Raw genomic sequence first — 17,914 nt, 5'->3', positions numbered from 1 at the left:
AGCCAAAGCCAGAAAGGAAAACAAACCAACAACAAAAGAAAAAACCCAACAGGTTTTGTAATTCCAGTAAATCACTTCCAAATTATACAGCCGGGACAACACTGCTCACCGGACAGCGAGGGGAAAACCGAGGGGAGGGAAGGCGGCTACACAGATCCTCCATTGCACGGCGCTGCCGCAGGCCGTCAGCCCGGGCACGGCTCTACCAAGGCACCCAAAGAGCCCAAAGAGCAGCTGTGGGGCCGCGGCATCGCTGCACCCCCTGCGCGATGGGGAAAGCACACAGCTCTGGGCCGGAGCAACGCGGGGCAGCAGGGAACTTCCAACAGTTAGGTAACAAAATTGACTCCAAATGGGGTAAACCTCACCTGCTAAGCAACTCGGACGGCCCTCTCCCACCCCTTGGCGGATAAGAGATTTGGAAAAGGTTTTGTTAAGAAGAGAACTAAGTTCCTGGGCTCCTGATGCTTGATAGAAATGTCTATGATTGTAGCTCTTCCCTTGAGGATTTCTCTACCAAATTAGTTTCTAAGCTCCTGAAGTTCACTCATTACACCACAAGCTTCCCCAGGAGAAAGAAATCGCACCTGGCTTCCCTGGTGACAAACAAGGGAGCCCGGGTGCCTGAGATCTGCTGACAAACCTCATGGTACAGTGGGAGAAAGTCAGGCAGAGTGAAATGGCAGTGCAATCCCTGAGGAAGCAGCTGTGGCACCTTAAATCAGGATGGTCTTTGAAATACCGAACACAGTACATGACATACAGACCTGAATTCTCTTTTTTTTTTTATTATTATTATTATTATTATTTTTTATTATTTTTTTTTTTCAGTGGCATTTTAAGTTTAAACACTTCCCCCTTTTCCTAATTAAGTTCTTAAACCTTTTGCTGTGGACTAAAATAGTTTAAACAGCCGCTAGCCAAGCACCTGTTAAGCTGTTGACCGAAAACTAGAGCAGCTTTTGATGTTCGTGGGGCAGGCAGTCTTCTTGCCTTGGGCAACACAGAATAGCTAAAGCCAGTCCACAGGCGAGGACTGATCAGGAAGGCAAGCCAAAAGAACTAGCAAAAGAAAACAGACAATCAAAGGCTTGATGTCATATGGCTGTAATGTAGAAATACTGTAAACTGCAATTTAGTGTTAATACTGTAAGCTACCCTAATATCTGTCACAAAAAAAGATTAAATGGCCTAAATCCTGGAGCTTTACAAGCCCCAAACTCTTTAGTCATTTTTTAAATTATTATTATTATTCCTTTTCAACGTGGGGATTTGAAGCTGGGCCCTGACAGGCAGAGCGCTCCGGTACGGACGCGGCACTTGAGCTGAGGAAACAAACGCACAAAGCCTTACTGGAACCACAGAACTTCCTTTTGTGTAGCTTTTCTCAAAAACGAGGGCCATTCCATTCCAAGTTAATTCATCTTAAAACCCTTTTATTTCTAGCAATAAAGTTAAATTAAAGACAGCTCCACTTGTATTAATAATCTACAGAACAGTCCATATGCCAGTGAGGCTGCTATTCCATACCAGCACAGCCAGCCTGACTTCCACTAGTGGTGTTTTGGCAAAAATGTCAAAGAGGCAATCAAAGACAGGTTGTGGGGGCCTCCCTGGGAAGGTGTCCCCTCCCGATCCCTCCCCCACCCCTGACCCCCCCACTCGTGGGAAAAAAATAAAGACTGCAGTAGTTAGCATCAGCGTGCGGCTGCCAGTCCATCTGGGGGTCTAATTGTTGCCTTCTCCACCGTCGTCATCTTGCTGATCGCTTGTCCAGAGCGTTAGGTTGTCGCGGAGGAGCTGCATGATGAGCGTTGAGTCCTTGTAGGAGTCCTCGTTGAGGGTGTCCAGCTCGGCGATGGCGTCGTCGAACGCCGTCTTGGCCAGGTGGCAGGCCTGCTCCGGGGCGTTCTGGATCTCGTAGTAGAAAACGGAGTAGTTGAGCGCCAGGCCGAGCCGGATGGGGTGGGTGGGCTGCATGTGCTCCTTGCTGATCTCGTGAGCCTCGCTGTAGGCCTTCTCTGAAGACTCCACCACGGTCGCCCTCTTCTCGCCCGTGGCCACCTCGGCCAGGTAGCGGTAATAGTCCCCTTTCATCTTCAGGTAGAAGACTTTGCTCTCGTACTGCGTCTCGCTGCAGTTCTTGATCAGGTAGTTGTCCAGCAGGCTCAGCACATCCTGGCACACGGCTTCCAACTCCTTCTCGATTTTCTCGCGGTAGGCCCGGACCATTTCGATCTTCTTCTCATTGCCATCAGCGGAGGTCTTCTGCTCGATGCTGCTGATAACTCGCCAGGACGAGCGCCGTGCCCCCACGACGTTCTTGTAGGCGACGGACAGGAGGTTCCTCTCTTCGTTGGACAGAGGCTCGTTCAGTTCTGTCACCTGTACCGAGAGAGGAAGAGAGAAGAGAGACTCGGGTTAACCGCAGAGCCGCTCGCTGCTCCCATCGCAACTCAGCACTGCAGTGCTCTGTGTAGGAATGGGAGAACGGAGCCGCAGTCAGCAGGCACCCAAACTCATCCAAGAGGGAGGCCACGCCGTGGGGCCCAGCCCCCAGCTCACAGAATCAGAAAGGTTGGAAAAGACCTCTCTGACCATCTAGTCCCACTGGAGCCACGGGTTGATGGCTGGACTTGTTGATCTCAGAGGCTGGGATTTGTTCATGTTATCCTCCATCTTAGAAATACCGGTGTTCTCCAGAATGAGAGAAATTCACGAGGAAAAAGGTGCATTTCATTTCACCTGAGGGAAGATGCTGATGAGAGGAAGCACTGAGATGGGTGGCGATGTTCTAGGGTTACAAGCTAGTTGAATGGATTAACAAGACAGATAATTCAGCTACAATGTGTTCAGCTTTTCCATTTCCCATGAGCATTTTATGTGCTTTTGAGATGCCAAAAAAAAAAAATACGTTAGATGTTAAAATTATAGCTGCCTAAGGCATCTATGGAGATAAGGATTTGAAAGCTCACGTGGCAAGAGCATGCTCTTCCCACACGGGATTTTCTTCATTGACAATAAGAGCGTTAATGCACCATATCACTTCTCCCTGCCTCACTCAACACAGCACAGAGCAGCTGAGATGACGGAGCCACAGCATCAAAACTCATAGAATCTTTAAGGTCGGAAAAAATCTCACAGATCCCCAAGTCCATGCCCACTAACCACATCCCTCAGTGCCACACTCCATGGTTCTTCATCGCCTCCAGGGACACGTACTCCATCAATCCCAACGCATCACCACCCTTTTGGAGAAGAAATTGTTCCCAAAATCCAGCTGCTGAAGGTGTCCTGCCACACCGGAGGAATGCCAACAGAACAGAACCTGCGGGATCCCTGTGGGACCCTTCCAAGCCAGGCAGACACTCCTGTGAGGATGAGGTCATGGTTTGTACACGAAAGGCTTCTGCAAATACTGAGTCATTCACACCAGTGCTGACGGGGGCAAGGTTTGCTCTAGGCCCAGATAACCATGGTTATGATGGCAACCAGGAAGCACAGGGATCCGGCTGGGAGGGGAGCATGGCCCAGCCCAGAATCTTATTTGGGCATCCTGGAACTACATACCATCAGTGAGTGAACACTGTGTCAGTGAGGGCACAGCCCCCCAAAGCTCCTCAAGCATAATTATGGTGCCCCACTGCCCTACAGCTTACAGGTTGTCCATCCTTGGAGATGGAGACAAGACCTTGATCCAGGCAGCCTCTTGATCCAGGCAGCCCCACTCTGGTGAGTTGGGACTGGAGACATCCAGAAGTCACAACCCAACATGTTCTCTTATCTTCCAGTCAGAAATCCGGACAGTCCATCACTGACTGCTACACCACAAGAGATGTGGCAGCTCAGTAAAATCACTAAGGTAGGAAAAGGCCTTTAAGACAATCTAGTATCTAGTCCAACCCCAACCCAGCCCCACCAGGTCCACTAACCACGGCCCCTCAAGGCCACATCTCCACGGTTCTTGAACACCTCCAGGACCTCCAGTAGAGCTTCTGCCTTGACTCCAGTTATAGGGCTGGCTTTCAGCAAGATGTTCCTGTCCTACACCAGTTTCAAGCGTGGCCCGGGCAGATTAATCTAAATATGCCCACAGCCACATCTGCAGATAGTCATCACCACAGAAAGCATACAGCAGAATTAGATTTACCTCCTCCCACCAGGAGTCTTGTAGAAGGACAAATTTATTAAAGCTACAGGGAGTTTCGGAGGATTATCATTGCCATAAACATTTTAAATTTGAAGCTATTAAGGATTACAGAAGAAAGTCGCCTGTCAAAATCCTTTCAAAAAAAAAAACAAAAAAAACCCACCAGGCTGGCAGATGGAACGTACACCTGTGGAGAACACAAAGATTTCTCCAGGGAACTGGTGGGGAAGTTATCAAAGTAGAAAGGGGACCTTGTTAAGCACGTAACTCCTTTCTAGGCACTGAGCACGTAACCAGGAGCAGCACCAGGCTTCCTGCAAGATGCAGCACCGCAGTGATGCACTGAAAAGACACCTTTGGTGCTTTGCTCCCCTGGCTGGCAGCACACAGACCAGCCTTGCACTGCAAGTCCCAGAAAGCACTAAGCTTCGTTTCGCCCTTTGTGTCCCTGCACATCCATGGGGCTGAGCTCCATACAGCAACACAGCTACTGCAGCAGTCCCCTCTGGACAAAGCCTGCTGAGAGTTTAGGGTTTCTGCTGCTTGAGTCTGGAGATTTATAGACCTGCAAAGCCCTCTGCTTAGCAGCAGAGCTCTCAGCAGGCAGCACGAGCCCAGAGAAGGTTCTCCCAGTTTCTCTGCTGCAGCTGTGAGCTGTGACTCAGCGCTACACTCAAGCCCTGGCAGGCTCCCCACACGCTCAAGTATCACGTTGCAGCCAGGGGAAGGCTCAGCTTTACATGGAAGAGCCAATACGCAAACCTTCACCTGCCACTAAACTCAAAGTCTGAGCTCTCTGGAAGCCCATAGCTGTCCCACCGAGCCCTCCTTCCAGAAGCATCCTAAATTAGTGGGTTCCTTTGGGATCCAAAGGGAATGTTTGCTAATAGGCTTATTGCAGGGCTCCATTCTGCACTTCACCCCTCACACTGGTAGGTTTGGACCGATCAATGCTCAGCAACACAGACCCTTCAGCTACAGAGGTGCAGCAGAGCTGCTCATGGAGTTTAGTTATACCCACTTACCCTCACACACGTGGACTTTCACTGACATTTGATGACTAAATACCCACCTTTATGGCTGCTACCTAGTTTTGATGTCTTAAAGCATGCAGCACAGCAAGCTGAACAGACCCAGGCGTTCTTCCCCAGGGAGTACCATCAACATCCAACAGCTTCATCCACACCATAATGCACAGCACTTGCTCTTCTGATTGCCCAGAGAGACCTCAAGCTCTGAAGACACCAGATATCTACAAAGTCTACAGCTGAGAACCCCCAGCTGGCCACAACACACCTCACCTTTCTCAGAACCGTCACTGATTACTGCTATGCTGTGCTCCTGCACAGGGTTCATTTACAGTCAGACATTGCAGTTTGCAATGCTCACTGCCATTCTTCCCCTTTGCTGGAGAAGCCTGCCCCGAGCCCAGCTGTTACCCCTTTCAGGCTGAGCAGGGCTGCTTCTGTTCTACCTATGGTTCTGCACCATGTAATTAAGCATGTTATCTTTCTGCAGAAACCCCAGCACTCGCCTCATCTTCCCTCACACACGGCTTATTAGTCACACTGAGGTCTGGCTCCAAGGTCCCCTTTTCTGTTCATTTTTTAAAAGGCCAACGAGCTTCTCAAGCCAATTCTGGCCAAAAGTCCCACCACTGGAATTCTCACTGCCTCACCTCTCCCCACATCTGGTTTCTGAAGAAATGACTTCCCTTGAGCATGCTGAAACTGTCCCCATTGCCCATTGGCTTGTTTAGGGCCACAGCTGAATGTCACAGCTCAGCAAAGAACAGCTTCTCCTCGAATGCCCAAGAGCTGTCCCAGTGTGCTGCTGGAAAGATGCCTTTCTCAAGCTCTGTCCTACTTCAACACATGGTAGGCGTGCGTTAAACCAGATCTAAATCAAGAATCTTACCAGACTTCACAGGTTCAGGTCCTCACCCATTTTCCAGCCTCCTCTCTGACGTTATACTTCTAAAATGGAAGCTGTACCATAAGTGCTTCTCTCTCCTTCTGACCTCCTCCACTGTCCCTTGTGCTCATTTTCTGAGCGTTTCTGATTTGGGGAACTCTAGGCCACAGATCAGCCCCTCCCCCAGCCCCGGACAAAACCAGAAATGCACACGCAGGCTGTGGGCAGAAGCTCGTTCCCCTCTGCTGTCTCATTCAACGCTTTCAGTATGAATAATGGCAGTCTGGTTCCCATTTTGAAGCTCACAGGGCTTGCTTCCATCACCAGGTGATGAAAAAGCCAAATGCACCCGGAGGCACGATGGACAGCTCTGCCATTAAGCTGCAAACTGCCCACGGTGCATCAAGAGGCAGCGCCTGGAAAGCCAGGCTGCTTATTACACATAGCATAACTGGATCTCAGATGCTACTGAGGCACTTCAGACACTGATTAGGATCTCTGCATGCTGCTCCAGCTAATAGGAGCTTTCATCAGGCCCTGCAGCCCTTATTATTTAAGGCGACACTGAACCACCTGAGACAAAGTCTGCAAATGAGAGGCGTACGAAGACCAAGAGCTCATTATTTATCGCCTCTGCAGCTCAACAACCACTTAAGCCAAGTGAATTTCATCACACAGCACACGAGTCTGACTGTCCTCAGAGCCTGCAGATCTACTTCTAATTGCTTGGATGGATTTAAGTGAGACAAAACACAAGTTCCAGGTATGTGGATCACTCCTACCTTAAGTTTCTGCATGCAAAAGGTCATAAGGGAACTGTGGGGAGAAAGCCAGAGACAGAACTGTGAGCTGTCCCCATTCTGCATATAACAGTGCTTCGTTGCAGTTCCTTATCTGCAGAGCTGCAGCCCCAGGATCTGGTCTAACAGCTCAGTTTTTCCCACTGCAGAACACCTGGGTGCCAAAGATTTGCCTCTCCAGTTCTTCCGCAGCTTTCCAGATAGGGCAGGCACAAGGGAGCATACCCCTCTGCTCCCTGTACATGGCTTCCAGGTACAGCATTGGGCCCTGCAGCCTGCCATGACCACTGCTGAGGACAATCCAACCACCTGACAGAATCATTTGAGTTGGAAGGGACTCTTAAAGGTCACGTAGTCCAACTCCCTTGCAATGAACAGGGACACAGAATCATTAAGGCTAGATATGATCACTAAGATTACCTAGTCCAACCATCACCATCAGACATCTGTAGCTAGATCATGGTGCACAGAGCCCCATCCAGCCTGACCTTGAACAGTGACTTCTGGTAACTTGCCTTATTTTTGCTGTCTATTTGTTTCATCTTCCATTCAACACTTCTCAACTCATTCTTGACTGATGGTATGAATTTCCACTCTCTCCAACATGGTCACAAGGAAGAAGTCACCCAAGCCTCCAACAGGGACAAGGTGTATGCATTTCAAGTGCATTCAAGCTGCACACCACTTTCGGTTCAGCACAGGGAGCTGTGCCCATGGCTAGTATTCACTTTGAGACATTAAGGAATTAGAGCTCAAGTTCTACTTACGTTCCTCACCCTGGTTCCTGTTGGCCTTACTGAAAGGCAGGCTTTTGAATCAGGTGAGAACTTGTCACAGGACAGCTCATGGTTGCCACTAGCTGCCTCACACCTATTAAAAACTCTTGGGAAAAACCATCCATCTCTGTTATCTAACATCTTCCTACTGGCAGATGGAGAAAGCAGCAAGTCAAGCCACATCAGCTGAGCATTCAGAACTGGCACTCTGGGCGCGTCACGCTGTCTCTGACAGATGGGATACCAGCACCTTTGCCTGCTAACTACAAAAGGAACAGAAGGACATTAAGTTATCCCTTCCCCAAGACATGGCAGGCTGGCAACAACATCTGCCCTCTTTTGCATTTCTGCAAGCAGCTCTGCAGCAGCCCAGGATCACCTCTCTGCTCTGCTGCTCTCCTGCCTCCCATTACCCAGGTTGCTCACCTTCTGTGCCAGCTCTCTGCAAAAGACCAAATCAGCAGCATGGCACTGACATGGCAGCTCAGACAAGACCTTGCAGCACACCAGCAGTTTAAAAACCTCACCTTTTTAAAGGTGAACGCCAATTCAGTGTTTCTCGAGGCTTTTCTGGGCTGCACAAAGGAGCTTCTCCAGATGTCAATTCTTGAAGAATAACTGTGGCCCCTTTCCCCAGTAGCATTTTTGTATGTGTTTAAAGAGAAGCCCATCTACTCATGGGATTTTCAACTGAAGGAACCACAGGACCACCACTGCTCACTCCTAAAGCAGTAAGACTCTACAAGATGTGCTTTTTCCTCCTAGTTGATGGCAGAACAATAAAATCAAGCTAATGCTGGAGGTACTCTAGTGGGGACAAGCTAGATAAACAAACCAAGCTCCGTGGCATGGAGGGTGTGTGATGCTGCTGGGAGCATTAGCTGCTTAAAGACTTACCTCACAGCTTCCACGAGCACTAATCAGGCTCAGCTCCAGCCCCACTGCTGGGAAGCAAGTGACCTGCCACCAAATCACGGCACCCGAAGCTCTGGGTGGGATGCAATGCCAATATGAGATGTCTGACCCCGCTGCAGGCTTCAAAAAGAGATGGTGTTGTGCTGTGCTCACAGACTACTCAGGTATATTGAGAGGACAGTCAGTGTGCTATGGGCAAGTGTCTCCTTCCTGCTCACATGGCCTCCTCCTGCAGAGCCAAGCGCTGCAGCTGGCAGGCTGCTGCTCCAGCACCATGAAATGGGAGAAGGTGACACCAGGCAGAGGACTCCCTGTAGCCAGTGCATACGGTTTTTAACTGCTTCATTTCATTTCTCCTAAACGCTATGGGGAAGTCTGCTCATTGCACATCAAGGCAAAAAAAAAAAAAAAAAAGGCAAACAAGATATATATTTTTTTGCTCTAAGTCTTTTGATCTGCAACGTGTTTTACCAGATTAAGCATGAGAATGCAGAACGCCCAGGTGGACTCCAGCACGGCTCCACTGCAGGTTTCATTTCCGCATCGGTGAGTAAGGTGCTTATCCCTCCAGATGTACTTCGCCCTCCCCTGCTTCAGGGATTTCAGGCTTGATCTTCCACGCCTCTACCAAAGATAATGTTATTTCTTGAATGAACTTGAAGAAAGGCAATTCAAGCTTTTGCCCTGCCAGCCTGGAGCACAGTTCTGAATAGCCCCCCTTATGAGGTGGGTCACTTCACTTATCGCAGTCTGGCCATGGATTTCACCTCCACCACTGGGCTCCAGCTACCTCCTCCAGCTCCCTGTGGATGCCTGAGGGGCTCTCAGTTCAGCTCATGGCAGGTGGCACAGCCAAGCACAAGAAGCCAAACTCTCAACTTCAAGGAAATGAGGAATTCATCCCACGTAAGGACAGCATCAACAGACAAAGCTCCATCGAGTTCCCCAGCTGGGTGTAAATCAAAGCCTGTTAATCCTCCCCAAGTCCTCATTCACTGCCGCATACTAAGCATTAGCCTTTTTACAAGTGCAGATCTCCTGCAGCAGTTTTTAAGCATAGCTGTTAGCACAGTGCACAGCAACAGCTTCTCCAGCTACTATTAATAAACCCGATGCTGCAGAGAAACACAACTGTCCAAACAAGACGTCCATCAGCAACCTACTTCACTCTTTGGCTCAGACTTCTCACCAGCATTTCCCTACAGCCGTGCTGAATCCACCTTAAAGAGGAATCAGCAGCACCCTGACACGCCGAGAAGCTTTGCCCGAGACGTAAGCAAAGATACGTCCCAAGCAAGCCAACTCACCCAGCAAGATCAGAAGGAATTTGCAAACAATTAAGGAATGCTTTGTACTTTGAGTCCTCGCAGACTTGCGTATGTCCAAGCGCAGCCGCCTCCAACGCCCATAGGCTGGCTCCATGCAACATCTCCTTTAGCAAAGAAAAACATTAAGTCCTCTAATCCCTAATCCGCGGATCACTTTAAGGGAATCTCATGCCATCAGGGATATGTTCTCTGGTTACCCTCCCTCCTACTGTCATTAACTAATGCGCTGCCCCCGGTCACCAGATCGCCGGTCGCAGGCCAAAACTCCGGTTGTTTAATAGCTAACCAAGCACGTGCTGGGTCATTCTTGTGATGTCACTAAATCTAACCTAGCACAGAAAATAAAAACCTTCATACTTCCTCTCCCTATTAAATTCTTTTGTCTTCCTTCATGCTCCTCAGCTGCTGCAGATCACTGGCTCCATGCACACTGTGCAACCTCACACTCTGTCACCACTGCGTTTCCAGCTGCCTGACCCCAGCACAAGGCCAGCAGCAGTGGGCATGGAGCAGGGCTGGATGGACACACGGCTCAGCTCCGCTGCCTTTGTGCAGCTCCTCGGAGCACAAAGCCCCACAGCAGTGCCAGGACCCCACGTCTCAATGCTGAGATCCTGCATCTTGACAGCCGCGCTCCGGAGGGAGGAGCAGGGCCTCCTGCTTCAAAGAAGAAACGCCTCTAGAGCAGAAATGGAAGTCTTTTTGTCAGCATTTTCTGTAGTTTTCAGATGGGAGGAGGGAGCCTGTTCATTAGCTGAAGCAGACAGGGAGGAACACGCAAGAGAAAGCTGAATTGGCAGCACTGGCTGTGACAGAGACAATACTACCTTACATGAAGCACGCTGCTTTTGGGTTTCCATCCTTCCCTTGGATTGCCCTGGAATGAGTGCAGGTTACAAAGCCTCCCATGTGCTACTGAAAAGCTCAGCTTGCTGCATGCTGCAGGGACAAGAGGTGATGTGGGACCCAGGAGGGTCCCTTCCTGGACACCAGCAGTGCCAGTGCTCAGGTCAGTGCCTGCTCAGGACAGCCTAACTGGCTCAAGGCAGCACCGTACTGCACAGGGCTGGGCTCCCAGAAAGCCATTTTATGTCTGCAAGGGAAGAAGATCTCACAGCTCCAGAGATGGAGAGCTGCAGAGGCAGCAGCACAGCGTTTTATCTACCCACTGCCAGCACGAAGGCACCCGTGGCCATTTATCTGAACAACAACCTCAAGACGAGATGGAGGCTGCACAGGCTGACAGACAAACACCGTATCTCCACCAGTGCAGCCACCGATTTGCAGCCGCTTCCCCTCCATCACAGCAGGCACTAAAACTGGTTCCCAGCTACCGCCTTCCAGCACAGCAGCCATCGCTAGCAGAATTTGATGAGCTCAACATCCACTGTTTTAATGGTGTTTTGTCTTGGGTTTTTTTTTTTTTGGTTTTTCAGACATCAGATTGCCATTTGTCTGCAGACTCGTTAATCTACCAGAAGGGACAGAGGCTTCAGCCAAGGACACACTAGGTTATTTATCTTCTAAGAACTAAAGAAGGGCTGGACAGTGAAGGGAAAAGGGTCCCAAGCAGTTAGCACAAAAGTGCTCTTATCAGCATTGCTTCAGAAGAAGCCATCTTGTGTTGCAGAGCACTGAGGTGCAGAGGAGTGCCTGGAGGCACCAAGGTGCATCAGCTGCGCCGAGATGGCTGCAGCCCTGCATCACGGCTTGGTGGTGAAGCAGAAGATGGTGCCTGTATCTCATCAAGACTGACAGTGAAGAAATGCTTGGGAAGGCAAATGCTGTTGTTCTGTGCTTTGTCCTGCAGTTATTCCACTGTGTGTTTCTCATTGGCAGTCACCAGTCAGGAGGTGGAGGCGGGCAGAAAAGCATGAGCTCAGACAAAGCCACCTCCCAGGCAGCAGCTGGTTCCCCCAGCATGGGGAAGTGGACACAGAACCTTGGGGTTTTGTTCTTTCCTTCAATACACACCCTTGCCTACGATCTTTACGCATTCATTCCTTTACTTGACATAAAGTTGCTTAGAATGGAAGCTGCAGATCTTTGCTATACAGTCCATGTGTCACAATGTCAATTTGTTCCTGTCCACAGAGATCTCTCTGGACCCAAACCCACTCTCCTCTTCCCACCACAGCCCCACAGCTGCACCAGTTCAGCATTTTTGGGGGAGGCAGGAGAGCAGCTTTCTGGAACACTCAGCTCAGACAACACCCTGTGCACCAACACCTTCCTCCTTCTCAGATGGAATCACACTGCTTCCAGCACATCAGAACCATCAGGCTGCTCCTGCTTCATCCCCCAGGTCTTAGGCTCTGCAAAGTTGAGCGCTAGCAGCTAGACCAACCCAGACACAATTAGAACAACTTAAATTTAAGTAATCCAGCAGTACACTGAAAAAGGGAGAGAGCAGAGAAAAGATGGGAAACCTCAATTAACGAAGGATCTTCTTGCTACCAGCAACAGAAGGTGAAGGAACATGCTTCTTCCTCACTACCTCATCACAATCCAAATCCTGCAGGCCCATGGGTGGAGCAATCCATTACCTGCTGGCAGGAAGCAGGGCAGGCAGGAGCAGAACGCTGCCTGTACAGCCCTCCCTTGTCCTGCAGGCACCACCCAGCCGCTCATGAGGACGGGTAAGGGGATGCCAAATGACATCATCCAGTTCAGATGAGACAAGCCAAGAATAGAGCACTTCAGCTCCAGAGGTCCTCGAGTTTTAAATTCAGAACAAGGAAAAACAAGCAAGACAACTGTCATCAGCCCTTCTGCACCTCCAGGGCTACCACCACACAACAGCCTTGCTGGCCAAGCCCCAAACACCAAAGGGCTCTTGGAGAGCACTGCCCAATAGCTTTACAGTCTCCAGTACCAGAGGCATCTGCAGAGGGCTCAGCAGCTACATTCAGCATCACAGCCTCCACCACTGACTTCCAAGAGCTATTTTCTGTTCCATCCACACCTAGCTGTTGTGCTTGGCCAACCATCAGAGCCCCAAATGGTCATCAATGAAGCTTAGCAACAAAGACTTAAGAGCTTAAAGAGAAACTTTAAAAGCTTGGGCTGCTGAAGGCTGGTCAGTGAGCACAGTTAACATGTGCAATGCCCTGCTGAACTTGTGCAGGTTGTCAGCACTGTGCCCCGTGCACAGCCCACCACCACAACCTCCTGAGATGCTATTTAACCAAAGCCAACGCTGCCACAAACCACTGCCAGGCCAGGAGAGCAGCAGAACAGCACGCTGTGATCAGAGCCATGCCCTCTGACCCCAGGGCCCTCCACGAGGGGCACATCCCGCTCCCAGCACACCAGACCTGCAGCATGGCTGAGATTTCTCTGGAAGAGTCAGGAAGGGGCACGAAGCAGTTTAAGGAGAGCCTTGGTTTGGGTGCTTAAGTAACCCTAAGAGAACCTCGCTGAGGTGCTTGAGTCTATTCTGCTCAGGCTGCCACTGCTCCAGGCCCAGAGCACAGACAGCCAAGCAGTTTGGGCCATGGGACATGCTCAGACTGCAGAAGGGAGAGCAGTGCCCACTTGGGATGCTTCTCCAGGCCCCCCAGTGAACCCTTCATGATGCTGGAAATGATTTCCCCAAAGCTTTCTATCACTCTCCAGGAGGAGCTGCAAAGGCAGCTCATAGTCCTTACTTTGCACCTGCCTTCCTGGATGGTCGCTCAGCACTCCTCCAGGAGTTGTCTTTCCACCTCACCCTTCTTTTCCTGCTCCCAGGACTTGCAGGATGACAGCTGGTGAGCAGCCATGGCAGAAGCCTGCACAGGTTGTCCTGCGGTTCTCCACCCTTGGTCTCCTCCTCCACCCACCAGTCACTCACTGCATCAAGGCACTCTGTGTGCATAATGTGCTGCTGCCCAGGCTCCATCTCCAACACTCCTCCACACCCAGCACTGCAGCTGATGCTCTGCACCCACAGCTTGGGTCCCCAGAGCCAGGCAACCACACACTCCTCTCGCAGGGGACCTTCAGGTGAGCTGAAGGATTCTGTGCGCAGCCCCATCACTATACCATATCTGGATGCAACATGATAATCCTCTCCCCATTCTTTTCACTTGTCTCCTTTCTGACAGAAGTTACACCACGCACCTTCTGTGGTCACCTGCGTGCTGCCCACAAAGGATGTAAGAGCCACAGGGGTCCCAGCATAAGGATAGCAAAACTTTTAGCAGAGCCAAAGCCAAAAAGGCTTTAACCAAGGGCCAGCACTGGGCAGAAGGAAGATGGCGGTGCTGCTGGCAGCTTTTAAACCAGCAGCACGCTTGGCAGCCAAGCACAGCCACTGCCCTGGGGACCTGCAGGGACTAGGAGCAGCTCAGGCACACAAGAGGGCTGATCTCATCCCTGCATGCAGGGCATGCAAGGGACGTGGTCAAGGTCGCACACGTGCAAGGCCAGCACGTGGCCCAGCAACATCTCCCCTCTGATTTCTGGTACTCGTGGCTACCACCTGCAGCTAAAATTTACACAGGAGAAACTATTGTGACCCAGCCCATCGCTGCAGTGAGAAGCATTTGGTGATTTAGCACACAATGAGAGCCCCAGCACGCTGCTTTCTGCATATAAAAGCATCACAACCAGCCATTCAGCAATGAGGCGGCCAAATGGCACGGCTGGATGCTGCGCAGCGACCCACCAGGTTACCACAACACCACAATGGTGAGATCAAGCTGCAGAAAAATCAGCCTCGAATGCAGATAATGACCACACCTGACTCAAGGGAAGCAGCTCAGCATTTCAAAGCACCGTGCCAAGGAAGCAAGCGGACAGCAAGCTCTCAGTGCAGGAGGCAGCCCTGCTCCTGCATTACCTTGGCTGGATGCAGCCCGCACGCTCTCTGCTACCACCTGGGTGCAATGCAGCTCGCACCAGCGCATGACATCACCGCGCGTTGCTACGGAAATGAGTGCGAGGTCACAAGCCTCCTGCACACCCAGCGCTGGGGGATGGGTAGGATCAGGGATAACCGAGTGTGACATGCCCAGTGCCGTGGGACTGAGACGGAGTTTGGGCAGCGCCGTGCAGAAATTAGGAACAAAGCTCTCTGTCTTTTGTCTGCTGGGGGGGGAGGCGGCGGCGGTGCTCCCGCTGGGAGTCATTTTCTTACGGCCGAACAACAAGGAGACTGATAAGCAGCATTAAGCTCGGTTACTGTTTCACCAGGGCCGGGGAGGACTGAAAGGAAAAATGCAAATACAATCTCTAACGACAACGTCGGGTTAGCCGCCGATCGCCGGTAAGCAGGCTAGGGAAATTCACAGGGCAGAAATACGGCCACCAGCCCCTGCGTTAAGTCCACAGGCATCCCTGCCGGCTTTGTGCTAATGGCCGCGTGATCCATGTGCGGCGAGCTGCCGTGGCTGCTCACACAGCAGGCTCTGCCTTAAAATGGAGAGATGCCGCTATCGGAAAATAGTCTAAAATCCATAGTGCAGCAGTGGAATAGCCCAGCTGCTCTAATATGCTATTATCTGGTTTCGATTATCCATATTTCATTTCTTGAAAAGACATCTCCTCCCTCCCCGCTCTGGGGCTGTGACGATTTTGTCTGCTTGATAAATGCAAGGTTATTGTCAAAATGGTGCAACACAGCAAACAGGGCTGCATCCAGCAGACTGCGACACTCCTAGATCAGCATTCCCTCCTCATCAGCAAGGGAGGACACCCCAGCTCCTCTTAAAGGTTCAGACCTGACTAAGGAGACAAACATAAAGAACAGTTTTCCCCTTTAAAGCACCCCCTCCCTCCCTCCACCCAGTCTAGCCTCTCTGCAATATGACAAATGCAGAATCTTCTGGAATGACTTGATCCTGCCTCCCACGATTGCTTTGTTTGCAAGATCAGATCAGAGATATGTTTTTTTTTTTTTTCCTTACTTCTTACATTGTCAAAATGTCAGCATTCAAGGGGAACGTTTGGTGTCACAAATCAGATCAGCCTGCTATATGCAGAGTCTTTATTTTAAGAGCATGAAATGAATACAACATGACTCAATTCATAAATCTCGAAACAAGTGCAGCAAAAAGAAACAGAATAAATCAGAGCCCTGGCAGCTAAAGGCTCAGCTCCGCAGGGTCAGGGGCACAGCAGCCACACTGGGGAAGGGATGAGCAGCAGCACGGGGGCCAATGGGGCAGCAATGCCCCACAGCCTCACCCCATAGGGCTGGGAGAGGGGGAAGCAGGGGCTGTGCCCACCCCATGGGCAGCTCCCATAGTAGGGCATGGGCACGGCAAAGGGCTGAGCAAGGGGCATGCTGGAGGGCAATGGAATGGGGGTTGGGGGGCACACATTAAGGCAAGGGATAAGAGCTTGTGCACAGCACAATGGTTGGAGTACAGGATGGGGGTTGGGGCAGAGGGGACACAAATGAGGGCTGGGGACACGGTTTGGGGGCAGAGATGGCACAAATGGGGCACAGCACCATAGATGGGGAATGGGATGGGGGACACAGATTGGGTTGAGGGATAAGAGAACAAAGATAGGGCACGGCACAGAGTGGAAGAGCAAAGGGAAGGGGTGGGGGATGGGGAACACAGACCGGGCTAAGGATGGGGATCAGGGCAGCGGGGAGGGGGTACAAATGGGGCAGAGCCCATATCGGACGGGAAAGGAAACAGGGGACACAGATACGGCGCAGCACGCGGTGAACGAGACAGGGGATGGCCATCACAGGGGAAGGGGATCACGGCGGGGGGTGACAGAGCTGAAACACGATGCAGAACGGAGGAGACAGAGCTGGGGGCCGGGACAGAGGACACGCGTAGGGCACAGCACGAGAACGGCACGAACAGAACGGCACGGGGCGGCGCGGCGGAGCCAGCGCGGAGCTCCGGGCTCAGGGCCCGCAGCCAGAACCGCCCCGGGCACCGGCACAGCCCAGCCCGAGCCCGAGGGACGGCGCGGGGAGACGGCAGGGAACGGAGGAGAGGAGGGGAACGGACACTCACGTTCTTCATGGCGGCCGCCATGTCGTCGTAGCGCTCGGCTTGCTCGGCCAGCCGGGCCTTCTGCACCAGCTGCTCGCGGTCCACCATCTTCGCGGGGCCGGGAGGGGAAAGGGCGCGGAGACTGCGGGCTGCGGGAGGAGGAGGAAAGAGGAGGAGGAGGAAGGAGGAGGAGGCGGCGGCTCCTGGCGCTGCTGCGGCGGTGACGGCGGCGGCGGCGGCGGCTGCACCCGGAGCTGTGCGCGCGCCGCGGGCCACCACAACCCCCCTGCGGCCCCGCCCCGCCCCGCCCTGCGCCGCCCCGCCCCCACGCGCGGGGCACGCCGGGATTCGTAGTCCTCCTCCTTGCGGCCCTCCTCGCGCCGCTCTCCCTCTCCGGACTCCATTTCCCAGAGCACCCCGCGCGCCGCTGCGGCCCCGCCCGCCGCGCGACACAAGATGGCCTCCCCCCCCACCAGCCCGCCCCCCTGTGGCCCGCCCTGCCGGGAGCGGCGCCCCGCTGCTGATTCACCGCCCGCAGCGCCCTCCGCCCGCACGGCGCCTCGGCGCGGCCCGCAGAGGCCTCGCAGCGGCCGCAGCCTCTGTCTGTCCCCGCGCCTGGGTTCTCGTGGCTCCCAGCCTGGAGCCCCGGCCCCGCGTGTTCCCCTCCGTCCATCCTCTCCACCAGTCAAGCAGAAATGCCTGCAGAACTCCCGTCTGAAACCCGGAGGGAGCCCTTCCTCAGAGCCATGCTTAGGGGGGCTCGTAGCCCTTCCCAGTGCCACCCTGCATGGGGATGTGACTGCTGTCTGTGGAGACATGGCCACTGCCCACGGGGATGTGACCACTGTATGGAGATGCAGCCACCATCCATGCAGACATGCCCTCCATCCGTGCAGACATGACCGCCATCCATGGAGCTGTGGCCACCACCCGCAGAGCCGTGGCTCCCATGCAGCTGTTGCCTGACACTGTGCCCATCCTGCTGCTGATCCCTGGGCCTGCAGCTTTCCCTCTGCAATAGGAGCCCTCCTGGCCCTGTGCAGGCACTGGTGGGCAGAGATACCACTGGTGCTGGACCTGAAAGCAC

At 52.5% G+C, this 17,914-nt stretch overlaps 1 protein-coding gene across 1 annotated transcript; it reads right to left on the bottom strand.

Annotated features, from left to right (window-relative positions):
* Positions 1-1,728: 1,728 nt before the first annotated feature.
* On the bottom strand, positions 1,729-16,935 carry YWHAG (tyrosine 3-monooxygenase/tryptophan 5-monooxygenase activation protein gamma; the record flags this gene model as incomplete). Its single annotated transcript, XM_079545060.1, has 2 exons — positions 1,729-2,385; positions 16,849-16,935. The coding sequence occupies 2 exons, from the start codon at positions 16,933-16,935 to the stop codon at positions 1,729-1,731; spliced, it is 744 nt and encodes a 247-aa protein (XP_079401186.1).
* Between the last annotated feature and the right edge of the window lie 979 nt (positions 16,936-17,914).

This window comes from Tetrao urogallus, assembly GCF_951394365.1.
Source record: "Tetrao urogallus genome assembly, chromosome: 20".
Classification (NCBI taxonomy): Eukaryota; Metazoa; Chordata; class Aves; order Galliformes; family Phasianidae; genus Tetrao; species Tetrao urogallus.
Note: the sequence above shows the minus strand (reverse complement) of the source record. Positions and strands in the feature narration are given on the sequence as shown.